Source organism: Stylophora pistillata, chromosome 2, assembly GCF_964205215.1.
Source record: "Stylophora pistillata chromosome 2, jaStyPist1.2, whole genome shotgun sequence".
NCBI lineage: Eukaryota > Metazoa > Cnidaria > Anthozoa > Scleractinia > Pocilloporidae > Stylophora > Stylophora pistillata.
Genome location: NC_142520.1, coordinates 53,084,878 through 53,102,377, shown reverse-complemented (window position 1 = coordinate 53,102,377; position 17,500 = coordinate 53,084,878). Strand labels below are relative to the sequence as shown.

General features: G+C 39.7%; 3 protein-coding genes across 5 annotated transcripts in view; all 3 read left to right on the top strand.

Moving 5' to 3' along the window:
• The window catches only part of LOC148740319 (OTU domain-containing protein DDB_G0284757-like), a 3,028-nt gene extending 2,185 nt beyond the window's left edge, over window positions 1–843 (top strand). For both annotated transcript variants that reach the window (XM_088750605.1, XM_088750606.1), the window contains exons 2-3: window positions 1–155; window positions 480–843. The exon at window positions 1–155 is cut by the window's left edge and continues 113 nt beyond it. In XM_088750605.1, coding sequence (XP_088606731.1) covers window positions 1–155; window positions 480–484 — 160 coding nt within the window. In that variant the 3' untranslated portion in view covers window positions 485–843. The remainder of the gene's footprint in view (window positions 156–479) is intronic.
• Window positions 1–17,500, top strand: part of LOC148740315 (uncharacterized) — an 87,649-nt gene that overhangs the window by 47,434 nt on the left and 22,715 nt on the right. The gene's annotated exons all lie outside the window — the stretch shown is intronic.
• The window catches only part of LOC148740317 (uncharacterized), a 65,169-nt gene that overhangs the window by 37,270 nt on the left and 10,399 nt on the right, over window positions 1–17,500 (top strand). Inside the window, exons 12-17 of the mRNA XM_088750426.1 lie at window positions 9,749–9,844; window positions 11,025–11,281; window positions 11,867–12,134; window positions 12,627–13,337; window positions 14,832–16,266; window positions 16,597–16,867. Of these exons, the coding sequence (XP_088606552.1) occupies window positions 9,749–9,844; window positions 11,025–11,281; window positions 11,867–12,134; window positions 12,627–13,337; window positions 14,832–16,266; window positions 16,597–16,867 (3,038 nt within the window). The remainder of the gene's footprint in view (window positions 1–9,748; window positions 9,845–11,024; window positions 11,282–11,866; window positions 12,135–12,626; window positions 13,338–14,831; window positions 16,267–16,596; window positions 16,868–17,500) is intronic.

The window sequence follows — 17,500 nt, the reverse complement described above, 5'->3', positions numbered from 1 at the left end:
AGCAAACTGCTATGAAACCTGCATTCGTGTGGTCAGCAGTCTTCCCCATAGCAATGATGTAATGATTACGCCACATTGTCCAGTTGACGAAAGCAAAGTACTTGTACTGGGACATATTCATGAGGTGCACTATGTCAGCCTTCAACCCGTTCAAGGTACAGCTCATTACAGCACAGTTAGTAATTTTAGGCTTAGTTTGATAACAGTGTATTTCGTTTAACGTGTTACATAGATTTATAAATCTTCCTCTTAACTCTTAGGTGACAGTATATTCAGGCTTTAACGTCAAGGCTTTTTCTCTATTTTTCTATCTATTCTCTTTCTTTGCATATTTAACATACGTGATGACGTGGGTGGTTTTCATAAACTTCTTTCCAGTACTAATTGACGGTTAATCGCCCGCTAGATTGAAACGGCATTTGATGCAGTTTATTCTCCTTTGCTTTCTAATCGTTCTCTTGTGTTTTTTGTTTTTACAGGTTAAAAGACAGGCTATCTACACAGTTATTGTACTCGGCCCAGATCTCTTTAAAAAAAACCCGGCCGAGTGAAGATGTCTCCAAACGGTTGCCGTTGGGCGAAAGAAGAAAGAAAATCTTTCAGAAGTTTAAAAGTTTTCTTTTCGGAAGTAGTCTCTCTCGATAAATTGAGTAGTTGTCACGGTGCATATAATTCTCTAGAAACACAGAAAAATTTTTAATTTCGGTTTAGACTGGAGATGCACGGTGGACGAGGTGGATGGTCAATTTGAGAACACGCAACTTGAATAGTTTATGCGGAATATTTTTGTTTCCATACAGAGCGATAAAGCATTTGTAAATAAATTTCAAAGTTTAAAGTGAAGGTTTGAAACATTTTGTTGGTGTAGTAGATTTATTTCCTAAATTCTTGCTGTGCTTGTATACGCATCTTGTAAACCCAACTAGAGCGGTTGGTGCTCACAAATCACAAATATTTAAACAAATATGCCTTTTATAACACGATTTAGGGATACTAGCGTTTCTTTTCTCCTAGCTCTCCCCCCGATGCAGCTTTGTTAATACTTATTCTAAATTTCCGATAAAAAGAATCCAAGAATATCTGCAGCTGTTTTAGACAGCACCCGTGATCATAGCCACACCGTTGACTGGGTATGGGAGATGGGCGGGGACAGGGACTGGGAGGGAAGATAAATTTTATACGGAGATTTATCGAATGTAGAAGTGATGGTTTGTTGACAGCGAAAGTAAGTAAGTGCACCCCCTTCCCCCTGATTATTTCCTCTCCTACCCTTCCCTTCCCCTCTCTTTTGAGCCATTTGCTTTTTGTGTCCCCACATTAAAAGATAAACCACCATTATTCCAGTGGAAAGACTTGACCCTTTCAGTTCAAATTCCCTTCCCCACTTGGGGACACCGTTTTAACATCTTTTGAACGTGAAAATCTAAAAAAAAGAATGTCAATTAGTACGCTAAGTAGAAATAATTCGATTGAGTTAATAACCACACCTACATAAAAAAAAAGACAAACTCGTGATCATTAGTGACAATAAAATTGTTTTCCCGAGTGCCACATAATAAAATATTTTAGTAACATCACTTGCTCAAACTGTATTGGTCCTCGGTCGTTTCTGTACGGATCTCGCTACGTTCGTTCCGTACTGCCACGATTTCGGGCCAGTAATATCCAGTGCGACCATCACGCAAAGTTAGTAAGAAGTTATTCTTTGTGGCAACTGCCTGTTTGTCTTCCTTAACACAGTTTCCGTAATAAAGAAGGCTGCCTCATGAAGTCTCTGCAATGGGGGGGGGGGGGGGGGGGTGGAAGAGGGGACAAGGGGTTCCGAGTCTACCGCTACCCGTGCCACGTTCTCCTGTCTCCCGTACTTTTGTGCCCCTTTGCCTCCCGACTCCCGCCCTTCATTGTGTTGCTCCCGTCTTAAGATTAATGAAGAGGATCAGAAAATCGGGTTTAACTTTCAAACTGTGCCAAAACTTAATATTCTTGTTCATTTTCTGGCCTTTGTTTTGGCGGGGGATCGTTGGTTCCCGATGAAACTTACTACAGATCTGTTTTGTTAATTAAACTAAGTTTCACTAATCGGGTTATCACAGTTTGATCGTCGCTTCTGACATCTCATTATAGAGACGTAAGTCTCAGTTCACTGTGTAATGTAATAGCTATTGCCATTTGAAAATCAAACAAAACAGTCGAGAGGCAGACGTAACGTTTGGAGTTTGCTTCTCATCTGTTCATGTTTGCTTTCCCTTTTTGACGTAAGTAACTAGTCGTAGCTAGTACATCAATTGTTGAACCGCCCGTTTGCATTTTGAGCGTTCAGTTTGAGTGCTAGTGAAGCATGATTGTACAGTCTTGTTCGAATGATTATCAGATTTCTTCGATACGTTAAAATCTTCTTTTAGACCTCTGCGGAAAGTTTTAAGGTTAGACTGAAGTCCAGCTTCCATGCGCCGGGGAGGCCGCACTGGCCTCTTCTTACTCCAAGTTTTGGTTACAGCCTCTTCTTCCTTCGAGTCAAGATAACATTCTTGATTTTCTTCAGTTTCATTTGGTTCCAAATCACATTCACCTCGGCAGTCTGAAAGGATCTGGCAAAATCTTTCTCCAGTTAGCTCTGAACGACCATTGAATAATAGTATCGCATCTTTACCAATTTTACAATTAACGTTGCTTGTCTTGCATTTTGCTCTCGCTTCCCGCCGACATGTAGATACCGCTTCCAGCACCCTGTTCTCCCACTTCTCTCCCTCTCCTGCCCCCTGTTCTCTCGAGCTCCCGCTCCCCTGTCCTCCTCCACCTGCAAGGAAACCACAAATTTAAAAAAATCTTGAACAACGTGCAGTGCTCTTTTGGCAGTTTGACTAGACCGGGCCTCTGCAACATTTTGGAAAACTTCCTCCAAATATTAATTCTTAGAAAAGAAAACCTGAAAAATGTAATAAAACTGGCCTGAAAAAAAGCCTAATTCTGCTATCAGCCTAGCGCGTTATTCCTTTAGTATGACTGGATAACACTTCTAGAATGCACCGCATTTTTGTGACACTCTCCTTCATCCAACGCCTAAAGAACAGTGATGCCTGGAACGGGCGATCTGGTCCGATCGCTGGAGGGTGTGTTAAGAATTGGCGCTCGATCTGAAATTAAATCTGATCTACTATCGCCTCAACATTGGTATTGCTGACAGCCTCTAGGTGTTCAGAAATGACTTTACACCACGACATTAGGTATCAAAAGCTTAACCTTTTTCTCGACCCAGCTGTTTTAGTTTGCGAAAAGTTTCTAGCCTAACCAACGCCTGAAAAGATCGATTTCCATTTCCGTGAGTATTGTAACTAAAACTCTCAATTGGGAAGAACTCTCTTAATTCAACTAAGATTTTTTGTTTGTATTAGTTCACCTTGGTATTCTTCGCTCAGTCATTTTGTACTTTACCTCTGTTTCGTCTTTACTCTGACTTTTGACCCTTTCCCTAATCTTCTTTTTTTTTTTCCATAATTTTTACCTCTCTTTCCTTTGCTCTGCTGTAGCTATTTTTTTTGTGTGTGTTTTGCTTATTAGCTCTTCTAATTATGTGATATCACTTAATCTCTGTCTGCATGAGATTCCTGCTGCGAAGTTAGCTAGTCTCATAGCGATGACTTATTGATAAGAAAAATTATCACATTGACAAGTTTGTTAAAAACCTTATTCACGGATATTCACGGCCGCAGAATTACAAGATGGGAACAAGATTGAAATAATTTCAGCATTGGGTGACAAACGCTTGAGAGTGTTTCATCTACACTAGCGTCAGATTGTTTCCCGTCTTCAACGTTTTTGGCAAGGAGCATTTGATGTACCGGTATAAATGATTGACTTGTCCTCTTTCAGTTCCACAATGAAACTCAATCTTACCCTAGAACTTTCTTAAAACCTAAATATGCGGTGGTCCATAAGGGACATGCCACATTTTTTTTGATCGCGCGATAAATGATAGATTATTGCGCAATAAATGGAAATTATTGCGCGATGTATGGAAGTTTTCTCGTGATAGATGGACGTTATCGCGCGATAAATGTTAACTTATCGCGCGATAATTTTTAATTTATTATTATCGCGCAATAATTTATATTATTATCGGGCGATGATATTTATTATCGGGCGATAATTAATCATTTATCGCGCGATCATGGGAAACTTGTTAGGTCACGTAATCGGCTGTCACGCACGATGTTTTCTTGGACGACAGTGGCTGCCGCAGTTCAGGAGGTATGTTTTGAGGTCAACAGTTCGTTTTATTTACGTAAAAAGACCATTTAGCAGTACGTTGCAATACTGCGACACATAGCTCTGTCAATCAGTACAGTAAACCTTGATGTTGCGAAATCTTACGAGACGCTTTCAGGGATGGCTGTCAGTGTCTGAGAACAAGAGTGGATTATCTAATCTTTCTGATTACATAGCAGGTTTGCAAATTTCTAGAGGGTAGATGTGTCGACAAGAGCGTTGTTGTCAGGTTTAAAAAGCCTTTATTAATAATGAAATTAGCCTGCTTTAAAAAATTACTGGTTAGCTATAAAATGTATTCAGTCTAATTTTCATCTAATAGACCGCGATCCGAGCCCGTGGAAATGTTTATTATTGATTTATATTTTGTGATAACTTTTTGATGACTGCATGACTTATACTGTTATGAGATACAATGAAATATATGAAGTTCATATATTTTGAACTGCGGTATTAGATACGTATGATGCACGATAGATAGCGCTATTTAAGCAATAGCGAAAATCAGACCTGAAAAAAATCAGGCCTGTACGGGACTCGAACCACTGACCTCTGCGATATCGTGCATCATACTTATACTGTTGTGTTACACTAAAACCTTGAAATAAACTTTCATCAGTTTGCTTATCCTCCAGTTTATACTATATGCCCTCCAGTCTATACTATATGCCCTCCAGTCTATACTATATGCCCTCCAGTCTATACCATATGCCCTCTAAATTTCATTGTCATTGTCAAGAAACTTTTATCCCCTGAAAATGCATATTCGCACCCTGACCTCAAAAACCGTTGTATTCCCGCGACATATACATTTCCTGTTCACGCATCTGCACGCACTATCCTTGGGACTCCACCAATTTGACGAATATAGTCTGTAAAAGTTGTTTATACGGCCAACTTCTAACCAAAGAATACGTCGGCCCCATGTATGCAAAACCCAAATGGTTTGAGCTTGCCGTAACCACCTATATGCCAAATGTAGTTGGGTCCTTTGCCATGGTATTCTCTTCTTCGTAATCGCTTTGATGATCGTGACTGTACGCCAGCAGGATCCAATTCTTTACTTAAAACTCGTACGGTCTCCTTCTGGACAACAAGACCATATTCAATTCTTAATCGCTGGTGCATTTGGCGATAACCAATACTGACCCCACTTCCTCCAAGTTCAGTTTCAATCGCATTTAAGATTTTCTTCATGTCACTATGGTCTTTTCTTCTACTGAAGACCCTGACGCCTAAGCACTCGTTTCAGCTGGCGCAAGCTTATTTCAATTCCACGAAAAAAAAAAAAAAAGAAAAGAAAATCGAGGATCTCTGAGTTAGCCAGATCGAGAGAAAAGTAGTGATTAATTATATCGTTCCTCTGGAAAGTATTAGGCAAGCCATTGCCGACGTAAGGCGGTAAATGACAGCGCTGGATAAATGGATTATTCCAAAAGGTAAAAGTCCATTTAAAGAATGCCTCAACAACGCCATCTTACTGCGTTTACTGCGTGACTAATATCACGCACACGCTGAGTGCGAAATATCGCGCGATAAAATTGAATTTATGACGCGATAATTTCCATTTATCGCGCGATAATTTATCATTTATCGCGCGATAATCTCCGTTTATCGCGCCATTTTATCGCGCGATATTTTGATTTTATCGCGCGATAAAAGAAAATGTGTCATGTCCCCCTGTGGGCCACCGTATAAATGTGTTCGAATATGCTACCAAAAATAGACGCCCACCGCTAGCTTACGGAATGTGATATTGTAAACAATTTTGCCATGGGAAATAGATGAGAATTTGAAACGAAAGCAGGGATAAAAACCAATCAGTCGTCGTTAACTATGCAAGGCTATTGTATTGATTTCCTGATCGAACACGGTGTTAACTACTAAAATGTGCTTCGAATTCCGGAGTTAACCACAGGGTGCCTTAATAGTATGGGACTCTAGTCACGGAACTATGCGAATTTCGGATAGACGCCTGTCTAGTATTGCGGGCTCCGTTAAAAGAAAGTCTCAAAAACACTATTTGGTGTCCGCTAGAGAATTGGGTTCCCTAGTGGGTAAGATTATTTCCGCCGGTGCAGTGTTTGGGAGCATATCCAGAATTATGACCAGATATTGCTCAATAGCTGTCGCAGCAGCGCAGGATTGGGATTCGAAGTTTACTTTAGATGAGTATTGTGTAAGAGAAATTGAGTTTTGGGAAACCAATTTAGACAGACGGAATTTGAAAAGTATTGCAGTAAATGGTTTGAACCCGGGGGTAACATGTGAAGGTGTAGTCTGATCGTCCGGGTGAGTGTAGTCGGTGGTAGTGACTGACGTTTCGACAACCTGTGCGGAAGTCATCATCAGAGTCAAGTGAATGATTGTTTTCAGTAGAATGTTCTTATTCCAGTTCGTGTGAAATGATCGGTTGGTTTTGCCGTGATGTTATTGGCTGTAAGACTCAAGTGACGTAAGTCGGTCGTGATTGGTCTGTTTCGATCTCTCGGTAAAGTTAGGTCGTTCTTTTTCGGTCGTTTGTGATGTTTATGTCGTGAATGAGTCGTTTGTATGGAGCGGGTAGTTGTTGACATCTGTTTAGGGGAGTCTGTTCTAAGTTAGTAAACCAGCTTTCCAGAGTCAGTCGTTGAAAATAGTCAGTGCTGTAGGTTAGGCGTTGCGTAGAGTCCCAGTCAATGTTGTGGTTGGTAAGTCGATGGTGTTCAGCAATGTGATTGCTGACATCACCTTTCCTCGTCGCCCGTCTGTGTTCAGTCAGTCTTGTTGTGAGGTTTCTGCCAGTCTCACCGATGTAGGAGGCTTGGCAGTCGGAACAATTGATCTTATAAATCGTTCCCTGTCTGTTCCTCGGTTCGTCTTTGTCTTTAACGTTGGTTAGTAACTTACTAACTTTGGTTTTTGGAAGTTTTCAGAACTTACATTATAAGAAATGTGTGTAGACCGTAAGGAGAAATGATTTGGAAATCTTGATAATGAAAGGGTTAAAAGTGAAATTTGGAGTCCTGGAAAAATCAATCTGAGCCTGGAGAAGTCCTGGAAAAAACCTTAAAATTTGTTTCTGAAAAAGGGTATGAACCCTGAGTAAAGAAATTAGAATTCCCATTATTTTTTTTTTTTTTTTGTTGACAATCCTTTCTGGAGCTAACTGTGTTTGCCCTATTGATAAGGTACTCACCTCTCTCCACTATGCTGTGGTTTAATTGACTCCTAATCCTTGTGTCACAAGTAGCTTAACCCTTTTTATAACCCCTAAGATTGACTAACATCTAATTTCTCCTTACAATATCACCCCTGAGTCTCACATTAAGGTCAGGAGAATATAGGAAATGATCATCAACTAAAGAAGCTCTTGATTGTTAATTAAATTCTCTTAGTCAGCACCTTAAGAAATGTTTATAGAAAAGTATGGAGAATATGCTTACTGATGTCAGGGGATGACGTGTGTAGACCGTAAGGAGAAATGATTTGGAAATCTTGATAATGAAAGGGTTAAAAGTGAAATTTGGAGTCCTGGAAAAATCAATCTGAGCCTGGAGAAATCCCGGAAATCCTACTCTAAACGAATTCAACCTGAAGTAGGAAGGTCTTTTTTGAGAACATGTTATGTCTTACATGCTGAAGAAACCATTAAGATGGTTTTTTTTTTGTTTTTTCGTTACAGGATTCTGATCCATCTAGTGAAGTTTGTACATCACAAAAATCTTTACAACAGAAAAATTATGGTAAGACAGACTGAATTCACTGCTTTAAGTCTTTTGCCATGTTAGCTTACCTCCGGCCTTGAACACTGATTGATATAATTGGACCATTACACGCTTCTGGTTGGAATCATTGTTCTTTGCTTACAGTGTGATTGATTGATTTTGTACAGAGATCCCAGTAAAAAGACCGTATCAGTAGTAGTTCTATAGAAATTATTATTTTTTGTTTTTTGCAGTAAAACAAGGCACACCAATAGATAATGAATTGGAACAATTAGCCTCCCAAATTGGTGAAAAGTGGATAAAGCTTGGGCGTCGCCTCAAGGTCGAGGATGCAAAACTAGAGGATATAGGACAAAGACGAGAGGGTCTGGACGAGAGAGCATATCACATGTTAAAACACTGGAAACAGAAGAAAGGTTGCAGAGCAACTTTCCAAGTTTTGAATGCTGCATTACAGGACGAACTTGTACAGCGCAAAGACCTAGCTGAAAATTTTTGTTACCACCAAGGTAATTATTTTCAAGAATGTCGCTTAGTTCAAAATTGTTGTTATGAATTATTTTAAATTACTGTTTTTATTGCCTGGCATGGAGTCGCTTAGGAAGCAGTCTCAGAAATTTCCATAATTATGCGCTCACTGAGAGCTGCATAAATTATCTTCAACTTGGCAACCCGCAGTGCTAGTGCGTATGAGTAATAAGATGTTAGTTCCTGATTTAACTTCCAGGTAAGCTAACGATTTCGTAGCGTAACGAAACGTAAATTATTGTAACGTACCGTCACGTTATCAGTCTCCAGAGGAAGGCAGTACCTCAAAACTAGCCCAGATCGCCTCAATCCGACTACAAGGCTTAATATCAAAGGAAATTAATCTATATCATGTCTCTTGGCTCTAAACAAAAAGTTAGGAATGTATGAACATGTTTTTATGGAAAACTTGAAACCGCAAAAAACTAACTCCACTATTAGGGAAGGATCAGTAACTGGTGACTCTTATTTTTATACATTGTGGCCAAAAATTCAAAGACAAAAAAGTTAGAAAACAGTTATGTTTGGTAAACATGAGAAGGAAGGATAAGAATAAGGATAGATGGGAACTACAGGTTAGAGCAAAAGTTTCAGATACGAAAATTTCGTTTCAGTAGCACTTTAAAGCACTGACAGATATGTCCAAACGTTACACTACATTATCTTTGATTTCTGCTGAAATATCTGCCTTCGTAGAGCTCTGTGTAATAAATAATCCTTCGTCTTCCGACGAATCTATCCTCTTTCTAAACCCAGGTTCGCACTGAGTAAAATGACTGAATTCTCTGGCTTATTTTTAGCAGTGTTACACGCCTTGCACGAATTAATTCCATCATTAGAACTGTTTTGAACAACTATAACAACGAACTACAATAACAACCCTCGGCACAATTAAAATCTAAGATATATTCATCACAACAAAGAACAATAGCAATGAGCATCACAATTATCACACCTCTACAATGAATATATGAAGTTCGTATATTCATTGTTCACATATTCATTCGAAGATCCAACACACACACAGAACAATAGGATTTCATGGGGATCAATAATTATAATGGATAATTGCTTCGGCACATGGCATTATGAGTAATATTGCAGCCAGCTGAGGCCTACGGCCTCAGCTGGCTGTAATATTTCTCATGATGCCATATGCCTCAGTAATTATCCATTAAATAGTAATCAGTTGTATCCTCATGTGGATTGGTGTAATATTAAAGAAATGATTCTTTCTATCTTTTTAGCTTCTAAAAGACGAGACACAAGTTTCAGAACTCATGGGGCCGAAGATGTCGACACTTCAACCAAACAACGAACAGTTGATTCATTACTAACTCCAAGTGAGTAAAAATATGAATATAACATAACCAAAGTAAAGCGCGCGCTCTGATTGGTCAATTTAGCGTCCCCCATTTGCCCTTGGGTGTACGCTGCTGACGTGAGCTAAAGCAAAGACTATTTTTCCACGCGCGCTTGTTTTTTCTGGTCACGTAAGATTTGTTAAATAAAAGGGAACTCGTTAGCTAAAATGTATCAATGTTATGTTATAAAACAAATGGTAAACACCACAGCGTAAACTATTGAGTTATGGATGCACGCGGGAGGTTTGTTAAGCACTCAAGAAGCTAGAGTCGCTCTCGGCTATCGCCTCGAGCGACTCTCACGCTTCTTTCGTGCTTAGCAACCTCCTGCGTGCATCCATAACTCAATAGTGTACGCTGTAGTGTTTACCATTTGTTAAATAACACACGGTAACTGACATCTCCAAAAATGAACAGAGAAGTTTCAAGAAGGTCCAACATTCCTCCTTTCCTTTTCTTTGAACTCCAGGCGAGCTACGCTTTGTTAGAAGTAATACTTCTGATAGTATTTTACATTAAGGAGACATCTGTTAATATTTATAGCTCTGCTTTCGGTTACAATCCCAAGGCATGTATATACAAATTTGCATTTCTTTTACTATCGATCTGGTTTGGTGTGAGATGTTTCTTTCGGACAAATGAAGGTTTCATCACATTTCACCAGGAAACAAACATAAATTGCCAGAAACAGGGAGACTTGGGGCATTTTTCTTCTTTTTCTCAAAACAAAGCGGAGGTTTAAACGCTGTTTCGATCAAAGCCGGTCGCAATACATTTGTCTTTCGACACAGTATTGAAGAAATCGTATATTGATACGGTAGAGGAAATAAATCAGTATCTTTTTGAAGCCCAGAATTTTTCCAGGATTCGCAAATATGTCAAAGTGTAGACCTGTTTCGTGTCAACCCCTTCTCTTAAGATTATTTTATCCAACATTACGTAACGGGCAAATATCGAACCTAAAAAGTCACTTGACTGCCAGTGTGTCACTTCAAGGCTCAGTTGTAGAACAATACATCGGTTATTTAGTGGTTGAAGGCCTTCTTTCCTTTTTTACCCTCCAAGTTTCTCTTACTAGCTGGGGAATTTATATTTTCCAGCTGAATATTGTTGCTCTTCTTTCATGTAGTTCAATTAGTAAAAACTTGATCTTTTCTAGCTACTCTTGACCAAATCATCCAGGAACTTCAAGAGATGCAGCTTGATGCAAGCAAAGTTAAAAGAAGAACAGATCTATTATCGGGGCTGAGGAACATTGCATCAGACAAGGGCTTCAGAATATCCGACAATCAAGGATCAGGAAATTGCATGTTCTATGCCTTGTCAGAACAACTGGAAATTGTTAAAGGAATCAAAATCCCATACGGCAGATTAAGACAAACCTTGGTCCAGTACCTCAGGAGTAACCCAAAACTAGTAAGTTGATGTTAGTATGTCTAACAGAGTATGCCACGTGATATTATCCTAAGATTATGATAAAGGTGAAGTGTGTATACAGGTCAACACCACCAGAGCCTATCCCAGGGTGAAGTGACCAGCTTGTAGCCTGGTGGGAAGAGGAACTGAAAGGTTGAACTTTATTTTGTAAGATTCCGCACAATGGTGTTGGTTAGAGTTGAATCCTTTGCTACTGAATATAGTTTCCTTAGAAGCAAGCTACCCCTTTCCGTGGTTAGAATATTTCAGTTTTCAAGAAAGCTGCCCTTAAACCACCTTCAGATAACAGAATTCTAGTTACACTCTTCATGATAAATCTTCCTGGTTTTTTCTTTTTGTTTGATTTTTGTTTCGTTTTTCCAGCTGTTTGCTAAGCGTTTGGAAAATACACGGACGTTTTGATAAACTTCTCAATCACAAAAGTTGTTTTATATAGTGAATTGCTAATTAAAGGTCGTCTCGAACCTTTGTGATAATGTTACTCCCTGAATCGTGCTTCACGCACTCAATTTTCTCTTAACAATCCTCCTTGTTTAAGTTTGCTTTAACTGATTTTTCTCACAGCCAGATGGAACAGACCTGTTTCACTTTGTCCATGGACATCAAACATGGACTGAATACCTAACACACATGGAACAAGATGGCGCTTGGGGTGATCACGTGATTCTGTGTAGCGCAGCAAACTACTTTGAAACGTGCATTCGTGTGGTCAGCAGTCTAACCCATGGCAGGGATGTAATGATTACGCCACATTGTCCAGTTGACGATAGCAAACCACTTGTACTGGGACATATTCATGAGGTGCACTATCTCAGCCTTCAACCCGCTCAAGGTACGTGTGCAGCTCATTACATTACAGTTAGTAATTGTAGTTTTATAACAGTATACTACGTTTAATGTGTGACTCAGAATCATAAAATGATCTGTCTCTTAACTCCGAAATGACAGTAAATTCATGCTTTAACTTCAAGGCTTTTTTCTCCGTTTTCCTATTTATTATCTCTCTTTGCTCATTTAATACGGATCAAGTTGTGCTGTTCTTGGAAAGTAGAATTACGTGATGACATGATTGGTTTTCATAATTTCCTCTCCAGTACTATGTGACGCTTAATCGCCCGCAGTTTTTAGAACCAAACGGCACTTGATGCAGTTTATTCTGCATCCCCAAAGAAGAACATAAGGTTCCTTTAACTCCAGGCCAGCTATGCTTTGTTAGAAATGGTACTTCTGATGATATTTTAAATCAAGGAGACTTCTGTTAATATTTTTACCTCTGCAAACCTATTTGCTTGTTATTTACTACAAAAAACGAATTTATTTACAGATGTGATCCCCTTCTATGTACTGGCTAGAGGAGAATTTGCGCTAGAAGCATACCAAAGAGGATTACAAAGTGGCAGGACCTTTGACAAACGAACAAAGATTTTATTGATTGGTCAGGATCGTGTTGGTAAAACAAGTCTTGGAAAAAATCTCCGTGGTGAAAATTTCAATGCACATGAACCCAGCACTGATGGAGTGAAAATGATGCCCGCTGTGAAGGATGCAGGCCTAGGAGCATGGAGAAATCCTGCCTTTCTTGAATCCACAACTCCCTTTGATCTCAAATGTGCTGAACTGGTCACAAAGGAGTTACTGAGCAGCCCTCCGAAAGTCAAGGATGCTGAATTAGGAGCACGGAGAAATCCTGTTTCTCTTGAATCCACAAGTGCTGAACTGATCACAAAGAAGTTACCAGACAGCTCTCCGAAAGTCAAGGATGCTGGTTCAGGAGCGTTGAGAAATCCTGCCTCTCTTGAATCCACAAGTACGGATGATCCCAAATCTGCTGAACTGTTCTCAAATGAGTTACTGAGCAGCTCTCCGGAAAAATCAAATTCAGCTTTACAATTCACCGAAGAATCAGTCAGAGATGAAAGCACGAAGGCAAAGAAAGCCAAAGAGGAGTCTGTTGTCAAAGAGTCAAGAACAGAAGAACTTGGAGGTGATGAGCTCACACATGAAGAATTTTATAGAAATACAATAGAATCGAAAGGTAAGTTGACAACACTAATAAGAAAGAGTTTTCGTTGAATATTATGTACTTATTGACTGATTTGGACGGCCAAATGGGAAGCTATTTGGCTTTAAGTCATGAAGGTCCAAAGCGCAGCGATCAGGTCAGCGTGTCATGACCAAGAGAGGAAGAGCCAAAAAGGTGAAAGTAAAAAAGAGTTATACTTGTTCAATAAGTGCGGTTAAGATCTGGACCATAGTCTACATAGTGCAAAGCTGGACTGCTGTAGAGTCTGTCAACACTCAATTGAATGCAAAGGCTCAGTAATGAGATGCTGGGGAAAAAGGAACATTTTACCTTGTATAATCAACAGTGCAGCAGGAGACTTAATTAGTCAGAGTTCGAAAATCAAACAAAAAAAAACAAAAAAAAAATGTCCGGCCCATGGAGTTGTAGGAGCTCCACACCAATTCAAAGTAAGGTAGCAGTAAAATGAGTAAGGGCCAAAGAAAAATTTCTCACTTACTCGTACAGCTGTTTGAGTTTTCTCACAGCTGGCATGAGTACCAGCAGTTGGGGTATTTATGTAATCACTTTCACCAGAGTGTGGTGAGGGTCCCACAAAAGAGCGAGGCTCTAAATTACGTGCGCCCAATATTCCACCCGTCCCACCCCGGGGGATGACATCCAGCACACAGTAATCTCGTGTGTGGGAAATTAACGTCTTCTACCCCAACCCTGCAGGAGACGTGACCTCCATTTATTCGTCTCCATCCGAGAAGACTAGAATATCTAACCATTTCTTGATGTTATAGAAAGGTAGCAAATTCTTCTCAATTATTAAGACCCTGAGTGTTGGTCCGGCCGGGGCTCGAACCTTCGACCTCCCGCACAACAGTCCAGTGCTCTATCCATTGAGCTAACCGGAATCATAATAGGCTATTTGACTGATGACCATTTTTTTTTCTTTACTTCGGCGATTAATTTTCACAGAAGTCAATTAGAAGTTCCCGGAGTAAAAAAACTCTTGATTTAATAGATGGTAACAAGAAATCCTTTATGTTTTTGCCAGCGTTCAACATTTTAAACAATCATAAATTGTGAGTTAGATGGTATCTGTTAGGAAGAATTACACTCTTTAACTGTCCACTTTCTAGTGTTTCAGTTATAGCTTTTTAGTGATTGAATGGAAGGAGAAAATCGAATACGTTTTCTCGACACACACTGCAGGAATGATGATAATAATATTTATAATGGTATGAATTGGTGATAATGATTTATCTTTAGAACAATATAATTATTGAACACGAAGAATTTCCTAAGTAATCTCAACGCGTATGCTAAAGTAAAAAAGTTGTGTCCCACATATTGGCTGATATTTACCCTAAGATTTTTATTAGAATTCAATCTAAGCATAATCCTCCCAATTCGACTATACTTGTAATTAAAATAAAGCTGTTTGATCAGTTTGAAACAGCCTGTGAGTGAGAGATTACTTATGTGAGAACTTATTATTGGTTATTTTTCTTGTAGCTGCTAAGGATACCATAAAAGAACAGAACCTAGAGCAGATACCAGTAAACGTTGCCTTCCTCGTAGAGGCTGGCCTCGAAAGGGAAGATCCAAGCAACAATGAGAGCATATGGCCTGTGATTTGGGATTTTGCTGGCCAAGCAGTATATCATGCCATTCATCCCATTTTTCTGTCTCGAGAAGCCATATATGTGTTAGCGTTGGATCTGACAAGAGAATTGGCTGCCCCGGCACAGAGTCGTGTACGGCCCCTTGATCATGCAGAGGTAGAAGTAACATCACCAGACACAGAGGATACTAACCTTGATCACATTTTGAAATGGCTGGACTTGGTACACTCTTTGAAAACTGCAAAGAAACTCGGACAGACAACAGAAGGTGCTTTTCCTCTAGTGATACTTGTGGGTACGTATGCTGATAGTGTAAGAAAATCGGAGCGTGATCCTACCACAGTAATGGAAGTAGCGCTGAAGAAAATTTATGATATGGCTCCACGTGAAGTCGTAGATCACATCCATGACAGTTTTGTCATTGATAACACAAAAGCTGGTAATCCATATCAGCAAGAAGACTCAGAGATAGTTTCTCTGCGTCAGAAAATATTGGAACTTGCTGAAAAGATGCCACACGTAAAGAAGGAAGTTCCTTTGCAGTGGCTCCGTGTCGAGGAAAAAGTATTTGAAATGGTGGAAAAGGGGGAGCATTATCTTCCTAAAAAGCGTTTTGAAGAGGATGTTGCTGAAGCCATTTGCCATTTTGATGTCAAAGATGACGTAGAAGAACTTCTTCACTTTTTACATTCTCGTGGAACAATTATCCATCATGATCTCCCTCAAAATCCAGATGGTATGGTAGTTCTGGATCCACAATGGTTGATCAATGTACTCATTAAGATAATAACAGTGAATCCAACTTGGAAAGCAGCACCTTTTATCAAGAGACATTACCGGATCCTCGAGAATGAAGGATTTCTTTCCAACGACTTGCTCAATCACGCATTTGAAAACTTGAAATTAGAGGGAGCAAGGGAGAATTTACTTGAATTAATGGAAAAGTTCAATCTAATCTGCAACTCTAGAGGCTGTAAAGGGAGAGACTTCCCTTACTTTGTACCCTGTATGCTGACACTACCAATGAAGGACAAAAGAAGCAAGGACATAGACAACGGCCCTCTACCGGTGTTCCTCACTTTTAACACCAACCGTGTTCCAAGTGGTCTATTTTGTAGGCTGATTGCACTTTTCTGGGGATGGGCCTCACAGCTGTGTGGCATCTGCATAGAACCCACCCTGTATGCAAATTCTGCTCGATTCAATGTCAGCAAATTATATCACATCACCTTAGAGGCTCACAAAACTCTGATCAGCATAAAACTCTGGACAAACGCTGACTCCAATCAAGAGGAAGAGAAAAGACTTTGTAGGGAACTGTTAAGGTAGACTGCACGCGTGCTTACGGGTTCTTTTTTGCTTGAACCAAAGGAAAAGGAGAATTGGTAATCTAACAGCCAGAACTATGACAGTGAGCGTATAATGACAATTTTAAATCAGATACCATAGGTAAAGAAATCCACTTTGTTTACTACAACCTTTCGATAGACCTCTTCCAAAATCACCCTGGTCTCTTACCATTTTAAGTCGATCCTCTCAGGTCAAATTTCACCTGACTCTCTTTTCCACCCGCCATCGCCTTGAGTCAACTTATTTCCCCATTACTTTGTACCATGACTAATACAATTTGCTCTTATTTTTATTTATTTTGCCAGTTATCTAGGACTTTGCCGCACTACATTGCATAGCTCCTGTCAGTGGTTGAAGTCTGTTTCTTGGAATGTGTCTGTACAATGCACATTGTGCAAACCTTGTCCAGATAAGTGTCTCAAGAAAACAGACATTTGTATTTGGCACAAACAACAAGGTTGTCGTCTCCCTGACTGTGGTCACCACATCTCTTTAACAGACTTTGCCGCAAGTTGCAAATACACTGTTCATGATGCTCCTTCCTTCTGTCAAGGAAAACTAGATCCTTGGACTCAGGTCAGTGAATCTAATACATAGACTTAATCAAGCTATCAAAGTGGTGCTTTAGTTCGTTAAGTTTACTGCCTTTAATAGGTAAAATTATCTAAGGGCCAGTTATTATTCATATCAGGGGAGCAGGGAAGGTGGGAGTGATGTGGTGGGAAAAATCGTATCAGCAAAGGTTTTCCCTAGGTTTAGGGAAGAAAAAGTTATGGAAAAGAAACTTGCATATACTGTACCCTAACAAGAATGGGGTCAATATATGATGTACTGACTGGAAATTATTTACATCTATTGCATTATAACCTGCTATACTGAACTTATCAGTTCTTCTGAGCATCCCTACATTTTTTCTAGTTATCTTGTAGCATATTACTGTCCAGAAGAAGGTACAGGCTTGTAAATAGACCCAGACATTTTAAGACAAGATTTATTTCCCATTCAGGTTTCATAATCATTTTTTTACCTAGTGAAGATCACTACTCCTTTCCAGGATTACCTTCATCTGTATAATCGTGTAGCATGTAAAGTTACTCACAAAAAATTGTAAAGGTGTAGTCTGATCGTCCGGGTGAGTGTAGTCCTGAGAAGGACTGTTGTCGGTGGCAGTGACTGACGTTTCGACAACCTGTGCGGAAGTCATCATCA